The following is a 21,843-nucleotide window of genomic DNA, read 5'->3' as shown; positions in this document are numbered from 1 at the left end:
CATTACCGTACTGGTTTCAGATGACTGCCTGCATTATAGTTGTGTGTGAGAGATGTAAAGGGTGTCAAATAAAATGGATAGATTTTCACGGCCAAATGGAAAGAGACCCATTTCCTCATCATATCATTTTGTTTCATGTAAATAGATGCTCAAATCATCTATAACAGAAAAGTATTCATTTGTTTTTCTATACGATCTTCCTATCAGTGGAAAAACATTTCTTAGAAACATTACAAGTTCCCTAGAGTCTTCATTGGCACCGCACTACACTATGCTATTTAATCTGCCATTTAGAAAATAAAAAGGAGTAGACAGATTCTTCTTTTTTATTACCTTCTTACATATAGTGGGTGCATAGTACATGTAGCAGAAATGAATGATGAAACCATGTTGATGATAAAATGTAAAAACATTCCCCCCAATTGTTTGAGTATGAATTTGGGGACATCTTTTATAGTGTTGTATATGAGATATACATATTTTAGCTGGATTTATGATGATTGAAAAAGTATACGTTGTATTTTGGGAAATATAAAGATGGACTCTGACATTTGGGTTATTTCATTGAAGGCCCTACCATTAAAAAAAGCCAGCAAAGGAGTATTTCCTAATCTTCTTTCAAGTACTAACTAGGTTTAACTCTGTTTAGTTTTTGAAATCAGACAAGATTGGATGCACTCAGGGTAGTATAGCCACCTTGAAACTAGGAAGATCTAGGTTCAAGTCTTGCCTCATACATACTGGCTATATGACTCTTGGCAAACCACTTAACCTCTCTTCTCCAGGCAGGTTTTAGAGAGTGCAATCTGCATTGATGGAGAGAATGGATTCATTTAGGAATTCCCTATACCAATAAAATTTCAGGTCCAATTCCTCCCCCTCCCTCCATCTCTATGATTAACATTGGATTAGCAAGGGAAAAAAACCCAACACTTTGTAAAATTGCTGTACCAAGACACACAGATGTAGGAATAATTCTTAGTAATTCTTCATGTTTCCCAAAGTATCTTTATGTTTTACTCTCTTCAGAGAATCTCTATATTTAAATAGTCTTCAAGTAAAGAGTAAAAACAGGTCCAGAATTTACTGAACGGCTCTTCAATATCCTGGGATTGGTTATAATCATATTTCTGTCTGGTCTGGCATTTCTTGTAGTGCCTCCAACAAGACATTTGCAGGTTGAATTTTCCTCTGTGTCTGCATGCTACAACCCTACCTCACACGGTAACGTATCTGTCTGATAACTGTACCATTTTTTTGCAGTATAAATATAAAGAAGCATATGAAAAGTCAAAAGGAAAACATGTTGGCTTTAGAAGCCTTCAAGATGATCCCAAGTTAGTCCACTTCATGAATGTGGCAAAGATGCAGTCTGATCGTGAATACAAGAAGAACTATGAGAACACCAAGACTAGCTATCATACACCTAAGGACATGGTCAGCATCACTGCTGCTAAAATGGCCCAGGATGTCGCCACCAACGTCAACTACAAACAGCCAATACACCATTACACTTATTTGCCAGATGCTATGAATCTTGAACATACAAAGAATATGATGCAGATTCAGAGTGATGTGAGTATGTGTAAGAGTAACGGTTCCATGACATTAATTTTAGTCATTTAATGAACTCCAATTTTCCTTCTGTATTTGACCTCGGATTACATCGAGAGGTCTTAACACAGTTCTATATTTTATTCTCAATGACTGTAACTAAAAAAATCTCCAAAGCTGGACCACATGGCCTGTTTGCATTGGCTTTTTTTTTGCTTTCTTCATAACAGCGGACATTTTTCTCTTTAACGATCTTATAAGTGAAAGAGAAGATTATATCTCATTAGCTGTAAAAGTTAATCAGTTTCTGCTCCTCTATAACCATGAAAAGTTTAAGGTAATCCAAGATTTCCTGTTACAGAAGAAGTGAGATAAAGAACTATGAATATAGAAGTTTTCAATGGCTCTCTTGACATTGTACTATCAATATCATAGAAAACATTACTGAAATCAATAGAGGTAGTTTAATCTTTTTTTTCAAACTCAAATTCAAGTTCTCATTTTGTGTGCAATTCTGAGTCACCAAATAGCTAAATGGGAAGAGAAAGACTGGATGGTGTACCTAATTGATCTGTGTACTAGAGAGTTGCACCACAAGCAAATGTTGTGCAGATTTTTTGTTTAATGTAGGAAATTAACTAAGCACTCACTTGTGGCCTTGGAAAGTGATAATTACTCATTTCTAGGCATAGATCAGAATCTTTGTGCACACCAAGTATAGACAAGAAATCAAACTACTGTTGATGGGTTCTTCTTAACATGCCTTTCACCTAGGCAGGATGGTGGTTTCCAGAAACATCCTTTCACTATTCTCTGTGGTGTTTTTTCTCTTTTGTAGAATGTCTATAAAGAAGATTACAACAGCTTCTTCAAGGGCATTGGCTGGATCCCTATTGGTTCTCTGGAGGTCGAAAAAGCCAGGAAGGCCGGAGAGGCCTTAAGTGAGAGGAACTATCGACAGCACCCAGACACAATCAAATTCACAAGTGTGCCAGATTCCATGGGCATGGTTTTGGCTCAGCAGAATACGAAACAGCTGAGTGATGTAAGCAGTTTCATTTCACAAGTGACCAAAATGCTCTTTTCAAAAAATGCTTGCTACTGATTAAGACCTCAGGTCATGCTGCTGTACCATCCCTGCAGCAGGAACTGTTTAATTTCAGGAGAGCTAAGAAAGAGCTTCCAACCATTGAGGGAGTGTTTATGCAAACAGGGGGAAAATGCTTTTAAAGCTGAAATGAAAATATTTCCCTTTTGAAGTGGCTTGGAGTTTGAGTATGTAGCACAGGAGCTGAGGGAATTCACACAACATATTGCAGAGTCTACTGACAGAAAAATAAAAGTTCAAAGAAGACTATTTGCCAAGTCCTGAAAGCTTAGAGCTCTTTTCACCTAAATATCTAATAGACAAAAACATTATCATCCCTGACTCTGTCTGAAGTTAACTGTTTTTTTCCTATGGAGTGAAATGATTTTTCCAGGCCTTTGTGTCCTTTGATAGGTCCTAGTACTGTTTTCCACAACTGTTTTACAATACCCTAAGGATCTGGAAAAGGCCAACTCATAGAGCAAAACTGTTTCCTTTAAAAAAAAAGAAGAAAGAAACACTGGTTGTCCCCATCTCACTCAGGCTGGTATTGTAGCCCAGTCTCACCCTGCTCACGCTGGAGGCTTGACTTGATGCATTTCTGACCTGGGCCAATTTGCCCTTCCTTAGGCAACCTGATCCTACCCTCCTTGCCCCCACCCCCGCCCCCCAGACTCTTAGGGACTAACCATTTTGGTGCTAGACTCAGGTAACAGGGAGGGATTGCAGGTCTCTACCACCACACCTAGCAATTATTTACAAAGAATGGTGCAGTTATTGTCTTTGACTCAAAATTCAGTTCAATTTAGCAAATATTTATTATTTCTCTAATTTTAAAATTAAATTACCTATATTTGCCATGTATTAACCAGATATTTTATCATTATAATCAACACGTAGGAATAGTTACTTCACTTTTCTGTTCCTCAGTTTTCTCAGTTGAAAATGGAGATAATATTATTCATACTATCCGCCTTGTAGAGTTTTTATAAGGGAAGTGCTTGTGGGCTGTTTTGATTCCAACTATCATTACTATTGTTATCGTTATCATAAATATTGGTCCTGGTTATCCAGGTACGTCCCTCATTACCCCTTGCTGTCTTCCCATATGCTGTTTGTCCATTTTAATATTTATCAATACCTCTATCAGAGAGTAGGAAGTGGAAAATATAAAGGAGGAAAACTGTGTCAGTCAGTTCTGAAGATTTTTAGCAGTCTTTGTAAGAATCTTAAAGGATTTGACAAAATTCTTTATATGTTTTAGATATGAGACCATTATCTGATACATTGTCTATAGAAATATTTCCCAAGTTTCTGTTTTCTTTCTGATCGTGGCTACATTTATTTTGTTTGTATGACACCTTTTTAAATTTAATGTAATTTAAATTGTCCATTTCATACCTCACTTTCCATAAATTAAAAGTAAAATTTAAAAAAAAGAATCTTAAAGGATGAGCACAGTGAAATGAATTTTTAAAATCAGGTTTGGAGATTGTATATCTAATCTCTCTCTCTTCTTACTTCCTCCCTACTATCTCAGATGAGTGGGAATAAAAGTAATAATATCATTTTCTTTTCTGACTTCACACTGATCACCATAGTTCCATATCATACTTTTCCAATAACCTGCAAAATAATGGTTTTTATGTCTATTGGATACTTACCCTTGAATAGCCTAGATAGTGGTTCTCAAACATTTTAGTCTCATGATCCTTTCATACTCTTAAAAATTATTGAGGACCTCCCAAAGAACTTAGGTTTATGTGACTTATATCTATCAATATTTACTATATTTGAAATGAAAATATCTTAGTATTACTATAAAAATAGTTTTGACCTCAAAGACTCCGTGAAAGGGTTTCAGGGATCCCAAGATGTCCCCTGGCTACACTTTGAGAACCATTGGCATATTCCCTTAGCGCCCCCTCACCCCAAACAAAGTATAAATAATACCAAGTATTTGTTAGGATGTTGTGAAGCCAAAGGGCTCTGTATTGTACAAAGTGCTTCATGTTATTTCTTTTCTTTTTAGTTGAACTACAAGGTAGAAGGGGAGAAAATAAAACACAAATACACTCTGGACCCTGAACTACCGCAATTTATTCAAGCCAAGGTCAATGCCCTCAACATGAGTGATGTAAGTACTTAGAATGCTGTTGATTTAACTATGGCTTAGCTGGGATTTATTGATTGTTTTTGTGATTCTTCTCAAACTAAGTGCTGTTAAGTTTGCACATTGGGAACTCTAAGACCAAGAATAGAAACTTCTGGCTTTTAAAATCAAGTCTCTGCTATAGAGTCATAGGGCTAGAGGGAGTAGACCTATGAGTAACGAATAATTGTTTGTATCTCACCAACTTCAGAGAGAACCACACTTTTACAGTAAGACTGAGAGCCTTTTCTGCATTAGAGACTTGCAAAGAAAGTAATATCTCTCCCCTACCTTAAGTATTTAATATTCACTCAACAGAAACACTCAGTAGTAGTTAGGAACTACTATTCCTTATTCCTTACCTGAGGCTAAAATGTAATTTTTATTCATCCCTTCCTCAGTGGAGCTGAAGGTCATATAGTCATTTTTTTAAATCAGGGCCAATCTTACCCTTTAACAACTGTTTTAAGTTACTACCCTGGCATCTTTTGTCCAGGCTGAAAAATCCCTGTTGGAAAACAAAATCAAGTCCAGAAGAAACTGAGTGTAATTTGAAAATGGTTCATTAAGAGAGTTGCCTAGAACAGAGAGGGCAAGTCACTTTTCCATGTTCTGGGGAATTCTTTAAGACTCAAGTTGTAAAGAATGTGGCCACTTGCTTTGCCCAAGGGCTTCTCCACATGTATGAGTTCACTACATTATTGAAATCCCAGATCCAGTCCCTTTCTCTATCCTTAGGTTGATTTTTAAAAAGTCAACCAGTTTCCTTTTTATTAAAAAAAATCAAGAAATGCTATTTGTTTCCCATGATTTATTGAATTCTCTTAATGGAAGTGGTCTAGAATAGATCTGATATCAGAGGATCTAGGTTCAAATCCTAACTCTTCCAACTTACTACAGTGTTACCTGCGCTAAGTGTCTCAAGATCTCGGAGCCAGTTTCCCCATCTGTGAAATGAAGCAATTGGAGTAAATGACCTCTAAAGTCGCTACCAGCTAGAAATCTATTGTTTTTAGAGTTTTTATATCCTACTCATTTCTCAACTTTGCAAAATATAATCTGTCCTCTGTTTCTTTAAGGCTTATTATAAAGCAGACTGGAAGAAGTCACTTAAAAAAGGCTACAATTTGAAGCCAGATGCCATTCCAATACTTGCTGCAAAAGCTTCAAGGAATATTGCTAGTGATGTAAGTATAATTGAATGATTTGTCCTTCTTTTCTATATCTTTCTATAGTATTTAAAGGTCTACTCAAGGAGTTACACACCTCCAACAGGATAATGAAAATGTCACATGTAATATGTTCTCTGCCACTTGAGTTTACAATTAATTGCCAATATCTTCTGACACTATATCGCTTTTGAAAAATCACTATAGGCCAATTTAATTGGAGCAAATATTTTGCTTTTTTCTCAACTGTGGAATATTTGGAATTCCTATGATCATTATTACTCTCAACTGCTGGTACATTTTCTAATTTAAAGTTCATTGTGGGGAAAACTGGAACTTATATAATTCTCAAATAGAAATACCTCAGTACTGGATAACACTGTACATAAATTGCATAAGATTGTACAATGACAAGTCAGTAAATCAGTTAACAAATATTTATTAAGCACCAACTATGTGCCTGATAATAACTGACTAGGTGCTAGGCACTAGCTAAGTGCTAGAATTAAGAGGGGTGAGGAAAGGCTTTCTGTAGAATGTGAGATTCTAACTGGGAGTGGAAGGAAGCCAGGGGGGAACCCAGGAGATGGAGATGAAAAGGTAGAAAATTCAAAGAATAGGGGGTAGCCAAGAAAAACACCTTGAGTTGGGAGATGGATTGTCTTGTTTGTGGAACAGCAAGGAGGCCACTATCACTGGATCAAAGAGTGCGGTGTGTGGGGAGGTACATGGAACGGGGCAGGGTGTGCCCTAGAAAAAGACTAGAAAGGTATGGGGAGCCAGTTACGAAGGGCTTTGAATGCCAAACAGTGGATTTTATATTTGATCCTGGAGCTGATAGGAAGCCACTGGAGTCTATTAAGTGGGGAGTGGGGGGAGGGGAAGTCTGACATCATCAGACCTGAGTTAGAGCCAAATGGAGGACAGACTAGAGTTGGAAGAGACTTGTGGAATTCTGTATGGTGAAATCAAGTCAAAACAAAAGGAATGAATTATAGTTTTAATTACAGAACTCTAGCTTTACTTGTTTGAATCATAGGTCATATTCTTACTGTTATTTTGGTAGGATGAATTATTTGGTAAATAGGGGGAAACTCATTAATTTGCATAGCACTAATTTGAGTTTTCAGTGATTTATACAAGGAATGGGCTAGTTTAGTTTTACGCAGCAACTCATTTCTTCATAGAATGAACAGTCATAGTACAAGCACACTTGTAGAAGAAGTATATGAAAATATTTAGGAGGGCTGACTCAAGCCTTCAAGACATCCATTTATTCAATCAGTCAGTCAACAAGCATTTATATACTTGATTTGGGAATTACATATAATGTCTATTTCTAACTAAACTATATTTCTTTTTTATTTAATAATTTATTTTTCCTAATTACATGTAAAACAATATTTAACATTTATTTAAAAATTTTTTTTGAGTTCCAATCTCTCTCCCTTCCTCTCTTCATCTCCTCATTGAGAGGGCAAGCAGTTTGATACAGGTTATACATGTGTAGTCATGCAAAATATATTTCTGTCTAAACTATATGTCTTTTAAAATGTTATAAGTGTAATTCTGAATTAGATGCCCCAGTGAGTCCAAGTAAATGATGCTTTACAGTTTAATACTTTTTTGGTAGAGAGATAAATACTATATCCTTTTGAGGCTTTCATGATCATTCTCTTTCCTCTAGTTCAAATATAAGGAGGCCTATGAGAAAGACAAAGGAAAGCAAGTTGGATTCCGTAGTCTTCAAGATGACCCTAAACTGGTTCACTACATGAATGTGGCCAAAATGCAGTCAGACCGTGAGTACAAGAAAGGTTATGAGGCCACTAAGACCAGGTACCATACACCCTTGGATATGTTCAGTGTGACAGCCGCAAAGAAGGCTCAGGAAGCTACTACCAACACCAACTACAGACAGCCAATCCATCATTACACCCTCTTGCCTGATGCCCTGAATATGGAACATTCGAGAAACGCAATGCAGATCCAGAGTGATGTATGTATTATTAATCAATGGACTTGTTAAAATGTGTAAACTAGCCATTTATCTGGTCCAAGTAATCAGGATTAATTTTTCATTTGCCCCAGCTGGGCAGGAACAAGAATCTTATTTGCTCAATACAAAAGTTTATTGAGGAAGCCCCTGCTTTTCAGCATTCCCCTCTGCTTCCAGAGATATCAGTGAAGGCTGAGTTATAGCATTTGACTCATTTAAGCTGTATTCTGTCTGAATATAGATAGGCAATATGGTATAGTGGATAAAGAGTTGGCCTCAGAGCCAGGAAGGCTTGATTTCAACCCTGGCCTTTGATGCATACTGACTATGACCCTGGTCAAGGCACTTAACATCTCTTTGCCTTGCACAACTCTTAGATTCCAAGCTGCAAAGGAGATGCCAACCCATGTTGGTAGAGGGAGTTGCCTTTCACCAATGAGATCACAGGTCCAGTCTCTAAACCTACCTGACCGAATGACCTAAAGCTAATCCTTGGATAAAATGGTAGATTTAAGTATAAGTTTATGGAATTCTGTGAACCTCAGCTGCCTTATTTTTAAAGTAAGGGGATTGGATAAGATGAACTCTAAGGTATCTTTTGGCTCTGACAACTTATGATTTTATTTCTCCTGTGTGAAACTCAGATTTGAAGCGCATTAGACAGCAACTCTCCATATCATCACCAATGTTTCTGGGAGTGGAGGCTCATGTGAGGAGGGCTGTCTTCTGTTAACTCTACCTAATCAACTCAATACCCTTTTAAAAATCATTTTGATTCACAAAAGATCTTTGCTTTTCTTCTCTTTCTCTCGATGAAGTATTATTAAAAACTGAAAAGAAATCACCTCATAAATTCTCCTAAGTAGCAAATATGTTCTCTATTCACATGTTGCCAAAGACAGTAGGGAGTAGAAAGTAGGTTGTTCCCATTGTATTTGTATTAATGAATAAATCATTCAGGGAAAGAAGCCCAAGTTTTGCCCGAGCGTTTCCCTTTTGTTTTCCAGAATCTTTATAAATCAGATTTCACCAACTGGATGAAAGGAATTGGATGGGTGCCAGCAGAGTCCCTAGAAGTGGAGAAAGCAAAGAAAGCTGGAGAGATTCTCAGTGAGAAGAAGTACCGCCAACATCCCGAAAAACTGAAGTTCACCTATGGCATGGATACTATGGAACAAGTGCTTAACAAAAGTAACAAACTGACAATGGACAAGGTAAAGGCCAACATTCTAGAATGAAACAGTGAATCTTCAAATAGCCTTTCTGTTCAATCTCAGCAGATGGAGGAATTCCATGACTTTATTAAATAATTCCAGTGTCTAATCATTCACTGGTGCAGTGGACAGGTTTGCCAGTTAGACCCATTCTCTTTCATGGTGCATTGGAACAAGTACTTGACTAAGAATCAGGAGACCCGGTTTCTGATTTCAATTCTGCTATTTACTAGCTATATGACCTTGGACCACAGTTTTCTCAGGACCATAGTTTTTCTTATCTGTAACTTACAAGCCTTGCCCCATGTGGTCTTTAGCATCCCTTCCGGTTCTAAATGTCTGGTTCCTTGACTCTTAACTAGAAATCTCTTCTTTATATCCATGGTAAGTCATTGTCTCTGCACCATGGCTAAATTAAAAGAGGACCACAGATTAAGGCAGAGTTGTGTGGTCAGGACTGTGAAACAGTGCTTTTGTTGCTCAAGTGAAAGTAGATTCAGAGGGGATGAGGCCAGACAATTTCCTGTTCTTGCTGCAATTTAGGCCACTTTTCTAATGTTGAATTTATGCTACTTTCCTATAATATTGCTCTGTGAATATAAGGAATAGTGAGTTGGTTAATAATGTATTTTTAAAAAGCATTGCTCTATTTTTAAAGAGATTCTTTATCTTGGGTTCTCCAGGAATGTTGACCCTACTCCATTTAGCCCCACAACTAGGATACCATGTTATTAGTCATTTTGCTGTACACTTTTGGAACCTCCAATTTTCTTAATGTCCTTATTAGACTCAGAGTTAAAGGACAGCACTCGGGTCTTTATAAAAACAGCCTCTATAAGAATGAATTCAGTGAGAGGATTGTGTTCTGAACTTTCTGTATGGTATTCCTGTTAATACACTCCAGGGTAGGAATTTTTTTTTCCAATTAAAGCATAATACTGCAAACATCAAAATCATCGAGAAACAACTAGAAAGCACAAGGACCTAATTGTACATAAATCTTATTTTCTGGGATCCTCTTCATGGGGTCACTCCTCATGTTTTTCTCACTATAAAATGTTCCAATCTTCCCACTGCAGAGGCTCTACACTGAGAAATGGAACAAAGACAAGACCACCATTCACGTTATGCCTGACACTCCGGATATTCTATTGTCCAGAGTAAACCAAATCACCATGAGTGATGTAAGTAGATGAAACCTAAAAAGGAACCTCAGCCTTTGATTAAAACATACTGTCCTGTTTTCTACTTGCCCGATTTTCAAATCTTGTGAAAAAAAAAAAGGATTGACTTTCTGGCCTGAGTAACAAAATGATCTTGTTTTCCTTCTTTGTGGATTAGAAACTCTACAGATCTGGCTGGGAAGAGGCTAAGAAGAAAGGATATGACCTGAGGCCAGATGCTATCTCAATACAAGCTGCAAAATCCTCTGGAGACATTGCCAGTGATGTAAGTTCTCCTACTGGGCCTTAATTAAGATACAAGTACAAAGTCAGTGGTAAACTAAGACAGCCTTAAGTTAATCACGTACTGCTTTCCTTCTACACTTCGGCATTGTTTATCCTTGATGAGACTTCCATTCTGCAGAACCCCTAAGAAAATTGACAGAATTCAATAGTTTTGCTCAGTTGCCCCTCTGGACACATTGTGGCTAGGTTTTTAGGACAACCTATTTCTCAGCTACTTGCATGCTACATGCACTTTGACCTGCAGACTCTACTCGAGTCCTTATTATTTAATATACTTTTGAAATAATAATAGTAGTGTACATTTTATAGCATTTTAAGGGTTCCAAACACTCTACATACATTATCTCATTTGATTAGACAAATGAAAAAAGAAATTAAATCTTTTTAACCCAATTTGGTTTTTCCAGGAATTTCTAATTTATTTTACATTGATCTGCCAAGCAATTCTCTGTATTATTTACAGTTTGACTCAAAATCCACTGACCAGGACATTTCCAAGGCCTAAAGGTACTCTTAGGGGAAACTATGTTAGCAAATTCTCCTGATGAGTAGATAACAGGGTAAAAACAAATCTTTTTTTAAAAGTATTTTAATGAAAATTTTGAAAGTTAACTTTTCCCTCTCTCCCACCTCCCTTCTCTGCTGGACGAAGGAAAGCAAAACCTTCATAACAATATGCAAAGTCAACCAAAACTGATTCTCATGTTGGCCATGTCTAAAAAATGCCTGTTTGATTCTGCATAGCTAGTCTATCACCTTTCTGTCAGGTGGTAGGTAGCATTTTTCATCATCAGTCTTCTAGAATAATGGTTGATCATTGCATACTGATTATAGATCTTAAGTCTTTCAAAGTAGTTCATTCTTACAATGCCATAGTTAAAGTATAAAGTGTTCTCCTGGGTCTGTTGTATCAGTTCATATAAGTCTTCCTAGGTTTCTCTGAAACTATCTTATGGCACAATAGTATTCTATGTTATTCAAATGTCATAATTTATTCAGTTATTTCCTCTTCTTAATACACATGTACACAGCCTATGTACCTTGAGTCAGCCTTAATTTCTGAGTTACTGGGATTCATACTGAGTTCATTTTCCTTCGTGTCCTCTTAGCTTTTGGGGGCCAATGTGGGAACTTGAGACGAAATCTTTTTTAAAAAATCTATTTCTATTTAGTTCCTGTTTTGCTTAATTTAAACTATCTGAGACCAAATACAGTTTAAAATGGTAACCACCATATGGTTATGGGAACCTGTTCTCTTCCCTTATTCATTATCTCTGTCCCACTTTCTCCTTCTGCCCACAGTACAAGTATAAGCAAGCCTATGAAAAAGCCAAAGGGAAACACATTGGCTTCCGGAGCCTTGAAGATGATCCCAAATTAGTGCACTTCATGCAAGTGGCTAAAATGCAGTCTGACCGAGAATACAAGAAAGGCTACGAGAAGTCAAAGACGTCCTTCCACACTCCGGTGGACATGCTCAGTGTTGTGGCGGCAAAGAAGTCGCAAGAAGTGGCTACCAATGTCAACTACAAGCATTTGATCCACACATACAACATGCTCCCAGATTCCATGAACTTTGAGTTAGCCAAAAATATGATGCAGATCCAGAGCAATGTAAGTGAAAGACACAAGAATTTGTACATGTTGGCTCAGGGACCCTTTAATACTTTGAAAGTAACTGCCATACAGCAGAGAAAGAGAAAGAACAAGAAAGCAAATATGTCACTGATGATCTTTGTTCCTTCGGTCCGATGCTGCCTCAACTTTTGTAATGCATAGTGATTATGTCACTTTCAAATTTTGCTGTGTCACTCCACAGATGGTAAAAACTAAAAATATATTTGTATAGGAGTGACTATTAGAAAGACTATGCTAAACTATACCAGTGAAGACAGAGAAAGGCATGTAGATGGAGAACCCAGCATTCATGGCTACTCATTTGCTATGTTATGGGAGAAGGAAGGAAGGAGAGAAGAAAAGATGGAAGGAAGAAAGGAAGGAAGGCAGAAAGGAAGGAATAGAAGGAGGAAGGGGGAAGGAGGTAGGGGGGAGGGACAGAGGAAGGTAGGAAGGAAGGAAGGCAGGAAAGAAGGAAGGAAAGAAGGAAGGAAGGAAGGAAAGAAGGAAGGAAGGAAGGAAGGAAGGAAGGAAGGAAGGAAGGAAGGAAGGAAGGAAGGAAGGAAGGAAGGAAGGAAGGAAAAAAGAGAGAAAAGGAGGCAGGAAGGAAATATTTATTAAGTACCTACTATGTGCCAGGTACTGCGCTAGGTTAAAGTATTACCTATTAGGCACTTTATAAGTATCTTCTCATTTGGTCCTCACAATATCTCTGGGAGGTAGGTGATATTATTATCCTCATTTTATAGTCAAGGAGAGTGCGGCAAATAGAGATTAAGTTACTTGTCCAAGGTCACACAGCTAGTAAGTGTCTGAGGTCACATTTGAACTCAGGTCTTCTTGACTCCAGGTCCACAGTATCATCCACTGTACCACATAGGAGAAAAATAAAATTAGGAACTACACATTACCGGGGCCAAAGGTAGTACTAAAAGGAGAGATACGGGTTCGCAGGGCATAGGCTATCTAAGAAGAAGCAGAGATAATGCAATCCGCACAGGGCAAGAGCCAGAACTGAGGGGAAAGCCCAGTTTGTCACAAGACCTCTGTGAGGTCTTTAAAAAGCGGTGGTGGGTTGTGATAGACTGGGAAGTGGGAGGGGGGCAGAACTGCTACCCAGAGGCTGCCTGAAGTCTGATTAGAAACTAGATACTTTCAAGGTGACAAGATATAAAACTAAGATATATAAACCAAGTCTCTTATAATATCTGGATGCGAATTAGTTTGCAATAATGTTCCTCAACAGAGTATGGTACTATGAAAAAGAGAACTTGAGGATAAATATCAACTCCTCCATTTGATTGCCTGTGTGACCGTGGGCAGATGACTTAGCTTCTCTGGGCCTCAGTTTTCTCATCTGTAAAATGTTAAGACTGGACTAGATGACCTCTAAGGTCCTTTCCAGCTCTAAATCTATGATCTAGGAAACTGTGAGTCAGAAATAAAATTCCCACAGGCAGCTATCCTCTCTTTGCATTTGAGTAGCATTTTGTCTTTCTAAGATAATTTGGAAAGGAAACTGACTAAAAGAACCCTGAACTTGGTAAAACCGTAACACCTGAGTTAAAATCTGAGCTCCATCATTCCCCAAGTGACCTTGGGCAAATCACTTAACTTTCTTGGTCCTCACTTTCCTCAGCTGTAAAATGGGGGCAAGGGATGTAGATTGAATTATCTCAATCTTTTTCCAGCTCTAGATCTAGCAGGGATCTGATGTCTCTTGATTTGGTGAAAAAAACAATGGAAGCTGAATATTTAAAATGATTGAATTTCAACATTTTATTTTTTGAAAACTAAAATGGGAGCTATTAAGCATTATATATCCTGTGCTTGTTGATCTGTACTACTTCTGTGCTGTCCACAAAGCTAGCCATTGTTTCATTCCCTCCCTCACTGTCTCCCCCCCACCCTTTTTATTTTTGAAGAATCAGTACAAAGCAGACTATGATGACTTCATGAAAGGTATCGGATGGCTGCCCCTAGGCTCACTGGAAGCTGAGAAAAACAAGAAAGCCATGGAGATCATCAGTGAAAAGAAGTACCGCCAGCATCCAGACACCTTGAAGTATTCTACTTTGATGGACTCGATGAGCATGGTCCTAGCACAGAATAATGCAAAAATTATGAACGAAGTAAGTAAATATTTCGACAATTTAGTTATTGAAAGGGAGGTGGAAGGACATAGAACTAGGAGTCAGAAAAGCTGGTACTGATCGATCACTAGCTCTCTATGCTTCCAGCAAGGTGACACTGAGGAAGTCATTTGGGTTCTCTGAGCCTCAGTTTCTTTCCCAGAAAAATGATCATAACAATACCATACCTCACAGAGTTGTAAGAACCCTACAAAATAAAGGGTGTGAAAGTGCAGGGTAAATCACAAAGCTGTGAACACTTCAGGTATTGTTATTATATGCTTAAATAATTCAGGGAGACTAGGGCTAATGGGCGGGCATTGCAGTAAGTCAGATATCGGGGGCATGTAGGGAAAAACTAACAAAGAGGGCTGTCCTAAAGGAGATAATTGTGTTCAAGCAATGGCTGAAAAGTCATTTGTCATGTATCAATCCATCAACCAATTTTTATTTAGTACATTGGAGATACAAAGACAAAAATAAACCAGTCCTTGCCCTTAAGGAACTTCCATTCTTTCAGGGGAGATATGTGGTAGAGGGGAATTTTGTTCAGATACGGGTTGGACTAGTTGCCAGTGAGGTCCCTTCCAACTAAGGAATTCTGTGATTCAATGACTCTGGGAGATTATGGATATGGTATTCCCTCCATTAGTAAAGATTGCAACTTATCCACACTATCTGTTATTTCGATTGCATAAAATATGTATCTCTAGATATGTATTTACATAGATCTAGCAGGGATCTGATGTCTCTTGATTTGGTGAAAAAAACAATGGAAGCTGAATATTTAAAATGATTGAATTTCAACATTTTAGTTTTTGAAAACTAAAATGGGAGCTATTAAGCATATCCTGTGCTTGTTGATCTGTACTACTTCTGTGTTATCCACAAAGCTAATCATTGTTTCATATGTATCTCTATATAAATACATATATTTCTGGATAAACATGTTATACACAGGTTGTTCTAAAAGTCTTGATGCTTTTAAAACTATAGCAGTTCTTCAACTTGGTGAGCAGGTCTCAATCACAGTTAATTAAGTTTGGGAAATAGCAGTGACCTGTGTGTAAATCCTCCACATTACTGATGCAAGAAAATTCCTAAAGAACCACAGGTAATGAAAAAAAAGTGAGATGTGCATACTTAGAGACATCTCCACTACAAATGTTCGTGTGGACTATTTGTGCCCAACCTGTGGTAGAGCTTTCAGAGCTTGTAGTGGTTTGATCAGCCACAGTCAGACACACTGTGCCTTAAACCCCAACATAGTGATGTCATTTTGGTCCTCTTTAAGCATGAAGGACAAACAGCCATACCAACCCTGCATAAACTGGAACTGACTTATTGCCATAGGGGCTGAGTGCCAGTTTGTGAGGTAGAACCAATGCACCCTATGGCATGTGCAGATATTGGCATGCTGTGGCCAGGCCCTTACCAACTGAACTGCCATGATATAGTCACAACCTAGGGAACCCTATGGCCATACCAAAACACCCCCAGGACACTCAGGTGAGGGGCCATTCTAGAACCTAGAGACATACCTTATTACCTCATTACCTCCTCTTTCAATTCTATGGAATAGTGATCCTTTTTAGACCAGAAAATTTAAATTGTATCTCTTAGAAGAACATTGGCCTAATAGGTAATATTCAGACTTCTATTCCTATTTCAAGACTAGAAACTCTAAAAAGGACTAGGAGATCCTTCCCATAGATCAGCAAAAGGTCTCATTAAGCATGTTTCACATCATTAGTGGTTGCATTTTTGGGATATGACACAGGGACTAGAAAAGGAAGGTTAGCACTATATGAGATATTTGAGATCTAAACCAACCCCCTCATTTTATAGAAAAGGAAATTGAGACCCAGAGGAGTGAAGTGATAAACTAAAAGTAAGATCATCAGTTAGTGCCATAGCTGGAATGAGGTTCCTTACTTCCTGATCTAGTTTAGGTCTATTCATCTTTTCACTTCAACAGAGCTAATTCAATTGTTTCCTTAAAATTAAGTTCTTGAAACAGCAGTTACTGTATATGGATAAACAATGTGAAATTTCTAGACAGGGTTTTTAAATTTTACTTTACTATTTTTTAAATTAAACATTAAATTTTCTCTACTTTCTCCCTCCTCCCTCCTCTCTGATTAAACAAAACAAAAGAAGGAAGGAAGGAGGAGAGAGAGAAAGGGTAGGAAAGAGAGAAAGAGGGACAGAAAGGGAGAGAGAGAACCCTTGTAACAAATGTACATAGTCAAGAAAGGCAAATTCTCACATTGGACATGTCCAAAATGTTATGATTTATTTTACATCTTGAATCCATCAGATCTATTTCAGGAAGTGCAAATCATGTTTTATGGAAGTATGGTTTGTTACTGCATTGATCCATTTTCTCTAAGAGATGTTTTGGTTCTAACTTCACTATTTTTGGATTTTCTAGCATCTCTACAAACAAGCTTGGGAAGCAGATAAGACCAAAGTTCACATCATGCCTGATCACCCTCAGATTGTTTTGGCAAAAGCAAATGCAATTAACATGAGTGATGTAAGTATATGTGTCCCTGCCATAGTTTCCCTATCTTTCCCACTAGAATCCATTCTTTCATTCATTGGATAAGCAAATATTTATTGAGCATCTATTATATGCATGGTACTATGTTCAGGTGATACTATGAAGATATAAAACCAAAGGGAGATATTCAGCTCACAGTACAGACTTTTGTGTCTAATGAAAATAATGGTGGCATTCCAGTCATGAAATCGAAAGCCCTGTGCTTTCTCATCCTGTGTTCGTACTCTCTTTGTAATTTAGAAACAGGATGGTTGATGGGGTGGGACCTAGATATTCAGAGGTCTAAAACTATGAAGGAGTGGCAGCATTCCAGCATGCTACAATAGGTCTGTGGCTGCATTTCCTTCAAGACTAGAAAGAAACACTGGCAGGAAGAGAGGGATAAGGGAGGAGAGGAGGTATAAGCCTGAGCTTTTATTTCTTTTGAGTTTGGGGAAACTCACCTGTGTGAAATTCCCAGATGAGGAAGAAAGGTAGAACCATTATTAGAGCCTAGGATGAGGAAATATCATACTGTACGTTATACTAGTCATAGTATTGGGTGTTGTAATCTTTTTCTTTTCTTTGTCTAACTGGAATTAGTATATAATTTTTCTCTCCCAGAAAACTCTTCATTGCTTGAGATTGCTCTTACAGGGTTGATGTTCTTAGAATTGCACATATTTAAAAGAACCAATTAAAACATTATGAGCTTGGTTTGAGGTATCTCTGAAAATATCTTGCTCTCTCTGTTCTTTAATTTTCACTTTGATTTATGACATCAATATGGTAAGTAGAGAGAATTAGCTTGGCAGAAGACCTGGTTTCCAATCCAACCACCAATACTCCTTTTGTGTCCTTATGTTTCTCTTTACAGAAAATATACAAACTTTCCTTGGAAGAGGCAAGGAAAAAGGGATATGATCTCAGAACCGATGCAATTCCTATCACTGCTGCCAAAGCTTCTAGAGATATCGCTAGTGATGTAAGTCTGAACAGAAACAATCACCTGGACTTTTGTTTCCCATGCAAGCACACTTCATCAAGGTTGACTTCTAGAAACATAAGAGACAATGTACCTCCCGACAAGAGCATTAGATTAGTCCTGAGCCCTCCTTGTCAATCGATATACCAAAGTCCTCTCTTGTAGTCTTTCTATAATTTGGTCTAATAATACTAGTCAATAAATGAAGTTCATTGTATATTTAAAGAAACTTGTTGTATTCTATGAGGCCCATAAAGGCAATTTCATAATATTATGATGTCCCATTCCCCAAGAACAAGGTCCTTGCCCATCATTTCACTTGTGCTGAGTGATTAAGATTTTTTAGAACAACAGTGAGTTGGACAAACCCCACTGTTCTTTTATGCATGGGAGTCATTATGTAGAGTAGAAAGAAACCTGCACTTGGAGTCAGAGGACCTGAGTTTGAATAGTCATATAATCTCTAAAAACCTCAGTTTTTCTATGTGTAAAATGTGTGTGTATGGGAGTGTGGGGACTGGACTAGATGATATCAAACCTAAATCCATAATCATGTGAATCAGCACTAATATCCTTTTTTTTGCCTTGATTTTTACTCAAGGAGAAGTTCTTTGACATGCATCTTCTTATTTTCTTCACAGTATAAATACAAATATAATTATGAAAAAGAAAAGGGAAAGATGGTTGGTTTCCGCAATGTTCAAGATGACCCCAAACTAGTCCACTACATGCAAGTGGCTAAAATGCAATCTGAACGGGAATACAAGAAAAACTATGAGAATACCAAGACCAGCTACCACACTCCCGCTGACATGCTCAGTGTTGTAGCAGCCAGGGATGCCCAGGCCAACATAAGCAACACTGACTACAAGCACCTGATTCACAAGTACATCCTCCTTCCTGATGCAATGAATATTGAATTGTCCAGGAATATGAATCGCATTCAAAGTGATGTAAGCCTGTGTTGCCTTTTGGGTTGGTACTTGATGTTCTCAATAAGGGAAAAGAGATTGCATTTTTCTTTTCCAGCAGACAAATCCTCCCAGCAAAGAGTGGGTAAGGTAAGGTAGAATTTGCTTCTTCTCTTTATAGAATGAATATAAACAGGACTACAATGAATGGTACAAAGGCCTTGGCTGGAGTCCAGCTGGTTCTCTGGAAGTGGAGAAGGCTAAGAAAGCTACTGAATATGCAAGTGACAGGAACTACCGTCAGCACCCTAGCAACTTTGAATTCAAGAAACAGAGTGACTCTATGGACATGGTGCTTGCCAAACAGAATGCACACACCATGAATAAGGTAAAATATATGTCATTCATTCTGAATGAACTTCTTGCCCCCAGACTGGTGTGGAAAGGGAGGGACGATTGACACGGCTCTAGTTCTTCATTTGGAGTCGTTAATATCATTCTCCCATTTCTGAAGAATTGAAAATCACTCCAGAATACTTTTGCCTTTTCTTTTCTTCTCCTCCTATCTTCTCTTTTCTTCTTTCCTATATCATTTTTCTTTTTCTCCTTTAAAAATTTCCTGTCTTCTTATTCTTCCTCACAAAACTCCAAAATGTGTGGTAGGTTGGCATAAGGTTGGAGGGCGAGGGAGATATTGTTAGGGAATACAAGGCAGAGAAATCTGATTGGTGGTCAGTCATTATAATACCTTTTCCCCTGTCATCTAGTCTTGCCCTCAATGAAATTTCAAAGTATCTCTGATTATTATCAATTTTTTTGAAATTCCATGTACATTTGGACTGGTGCTTTTGCTCTGCATTTTGCATTTCCATGTTTTATTTGCTTCTCTTTCACATTTTAGGGCAATTATCTAGTCACATTTGAAGAATTGCTTGAGGAATCTCAATTTTGTTTTGGGTTGTTCCTGAGTACATTTTTAAAAACTGCTTATTCATTTTCTATAATAGTATTGACTCAACACATTAATAAATAACTCTACTCAAGTAGGCATAATACGTACAATCACAGGATATCAAAGTTGAAGAGACTTCAGAATTCATCTAATAAAATACCTGAGCAGAAATCTCCTCAAATGGAAGACTGGATTCCAAGCTTCTATCTGAAGACCCCTAGAGATGGGAAGCTCATTAATTTCAGCAATATATCATTCCACTTGTGGGCACATCTAATTGTTGGGAAGTTATTCCTTACCAGCCAAAATCTACCTTTCTTCAAATTCTGCTTATTATTCCTAGTCTTGACCTTTGTAACCAAGTAAGACGAATTTGCTCACTCTTCTATATAATATCTATTCCACTATTTAAAAACAACTATAATATATCCTATCCTTCTATCCCCAAGTCTTCTCTTCTACAGGTTAAATATTCCCAATTCCTTCAACCAATCTTCCTATGGCATGGTTTGGGATCCCCTTATCATCTTGGTCACCCTACTTGGAATGAGTTCTGACTTGTTGATGTCCTTAAAATGAAACACAAAGAACTAAACACAATATTACACCTGTGATCTCAGTAGAGTAAAATTGTAGAATAGCCTTTACCATTTTGAATAGTTTGTTTCTATATAGCAACCTAAGAATAAAATAGGCTTTTGGGTTGCTATGTCACATCGTTGAGTTTGCAATCCACTAAAAACTCAACATCTTTTTTAATATGGTTTTCCCCATCTTATATTAATTTTTAAAAAAAATACACAGGACTTTATTTTCATTCCTATTAAATTTCATTTTATTATATTTAGCTCCTCATTCTAGACTGTTGCAATTTTTGAGATCTCAGTTCTGTCATCCAACTAACTGCCTGCCTCAACCTTGAATCATCCAAAAATTAAATAAGACATACTTTCCATAATTTTCTCTAAACCATTTACTCAAATCTTGGATAAAATAGAACAAAATATGGAGCCTTTTGATACTGCAATATAGACTGCTTTCTAAGTTAACACCAATTTATTAATCATTACTATTTGGGTCAGGTCATTCAACCTGTTCCCAAACCACCAAATGTTGCTATAATCTAGCCCCTATCTTTTCATTGTGTCTGTAAGGATACCATGAGATCCTTTGTTAAAACCCTTGCTAAAATCTGAATATATAATATCCAAGATATCACTCCTAATATATTTCTAGTAATCCTGCCCAAAAAGGCAATGAGCTTGGCTTGTTCTAAGATAATGGGTTTATAGAGTCATAGGTTTCAAACTAGAAGAGACCTTTAGAAGTCATCAAACTCAACTCCCTTATTTTATAGATGAGTAAATTGAGGCCCAAAGAGGTTAAGTGACTGGCTTAAAGTCACAGGATTTATAAGTATCTGAGGTGGCATTTGAACCCTGATTCCAAATCCAGTTTCTATCTACTATTCCTTGCTTCCTCTCTCCAAAAACCTTTGTCCAAGAGAGATTAAAGTATTTGCCTAATCTCATTTAGCTAATAACTGTCTGAGGCAGTGTTCAAACTCATCTCTTCCTGATTCCAGGTGTAACACTCTATCCATTATACCAACTTTCTCTCTCTCTCTCTCTCTCTCTCTCTCTCTCTCTCTCTCTCTCTCTCTCTCTCTCTCTCTCCCCTGCCCCTTCCCCTTTCTTTTTCTCTCCCCCTTCCTCCTTCTCAATGAACTCATGATAGTTTGTACTGCTCATCATCACCTCCCTAAACATTCACAAACTATCCTTTATTAAAGTACTCTAGAACTTTGCCAGGGATATAAGACAGACTTTCTAAGTTACCATATAAGAAATCCATTTTCTTCTTTTTGAAAACTGGGACTTGCCCATCTTCAGTTTTGTGCTACTTTTCCTTTTCTATATGATTTCTCCAAGATTAGTGACAGTGGATTGTCAATCATATCCACAAGGTCTTTCAGTATCCTGGAATGTAGTTCATCTGGGCTAGGTCATTTGAATGTGTTGAAGGCACCCTAGATACTCTCTTATCATTTCCTCGCC

The 21,843-nt window shown here is 37.6% G+C and overlaps 1 protein-coding gene across 1 annotated transcript in view; it reads left to right on the top strand.

The window, feature by feature from the left end:
* NEB (nebulin) overlaps window positions 1–21,843 on the top strand; it is a 239,440-nt gene that overhangs the window by 61,785 nt on the left and 155,812 nt on the right. The window contains exons 35-48 of the mRNA XM_036744010.1: window positions 1,264–1,575; window positions 2,393–2,599; window positions 4,674–4,778; window positions 5,873–5,980; window positions 7,650–7,961; window positions 8,969–9,175; window positions 10,255–10,359; window positions 10,517–10,624; window positions 11,947–12,258; window positions 14,187–14,393; window positions 16,828–16,932; window positions 17,816–17,923; window positions 18,565–18,876; window positions 19,016–19,222. Of these exons, the coding sequence (XP_036599905.1) occupies window positions 1,264–1,575; window positions 2,393–2,599; window positions 4,674–4,778; window positions 5,873–5,980; window positions 7,650–7,961; window positions 8,969–9,175; window positions 10,255–10,359; window positions 10,517–10,624; window positions 11,947–12,258; window positions 14,187–14,393; window positions 16,828–16,932; window positions 17,816–17,923; window positions 18,565–18,876; window positions 19,016–19,222 (2,715 nt within the window). The remainder of the gene's footprint in view (window positions 1–1,263; window positions 1,576–2,392; window positions 2,600–4,673; window positions 4,779–5,872; window positions 5,981–7,649; window positions 7,962–8,968; window positions 9,176–10,254; window positions 10,360–10,516; window positions 10,625–11,946; window positions 12,259–14,186; window positions 14,394–16,827; window positions 16,933–17,815; window positions 17,924–18,564; window positions 18,877–19,015; window positions 19,223–21,843) is intronic.

Source organism: Trichosurus vulpecula, chromosome 2, assembly GCF_011100635.1.
Source record: "Trichosurus vulpecula isolate mTriVul1 chromosome 2, mTriVul1.pri, whole genome shotgun sequence".
Taxonomy (NCBI): Eukaryota; Metazoa; Chordata; class Mammalia; order Diprotodontia; family Phalangeridae; genus Trichosurus; species Trichosurus vulpecula.
This window is presented reverse-complemented; position numbering and strand designations above follow the sequence as displayed.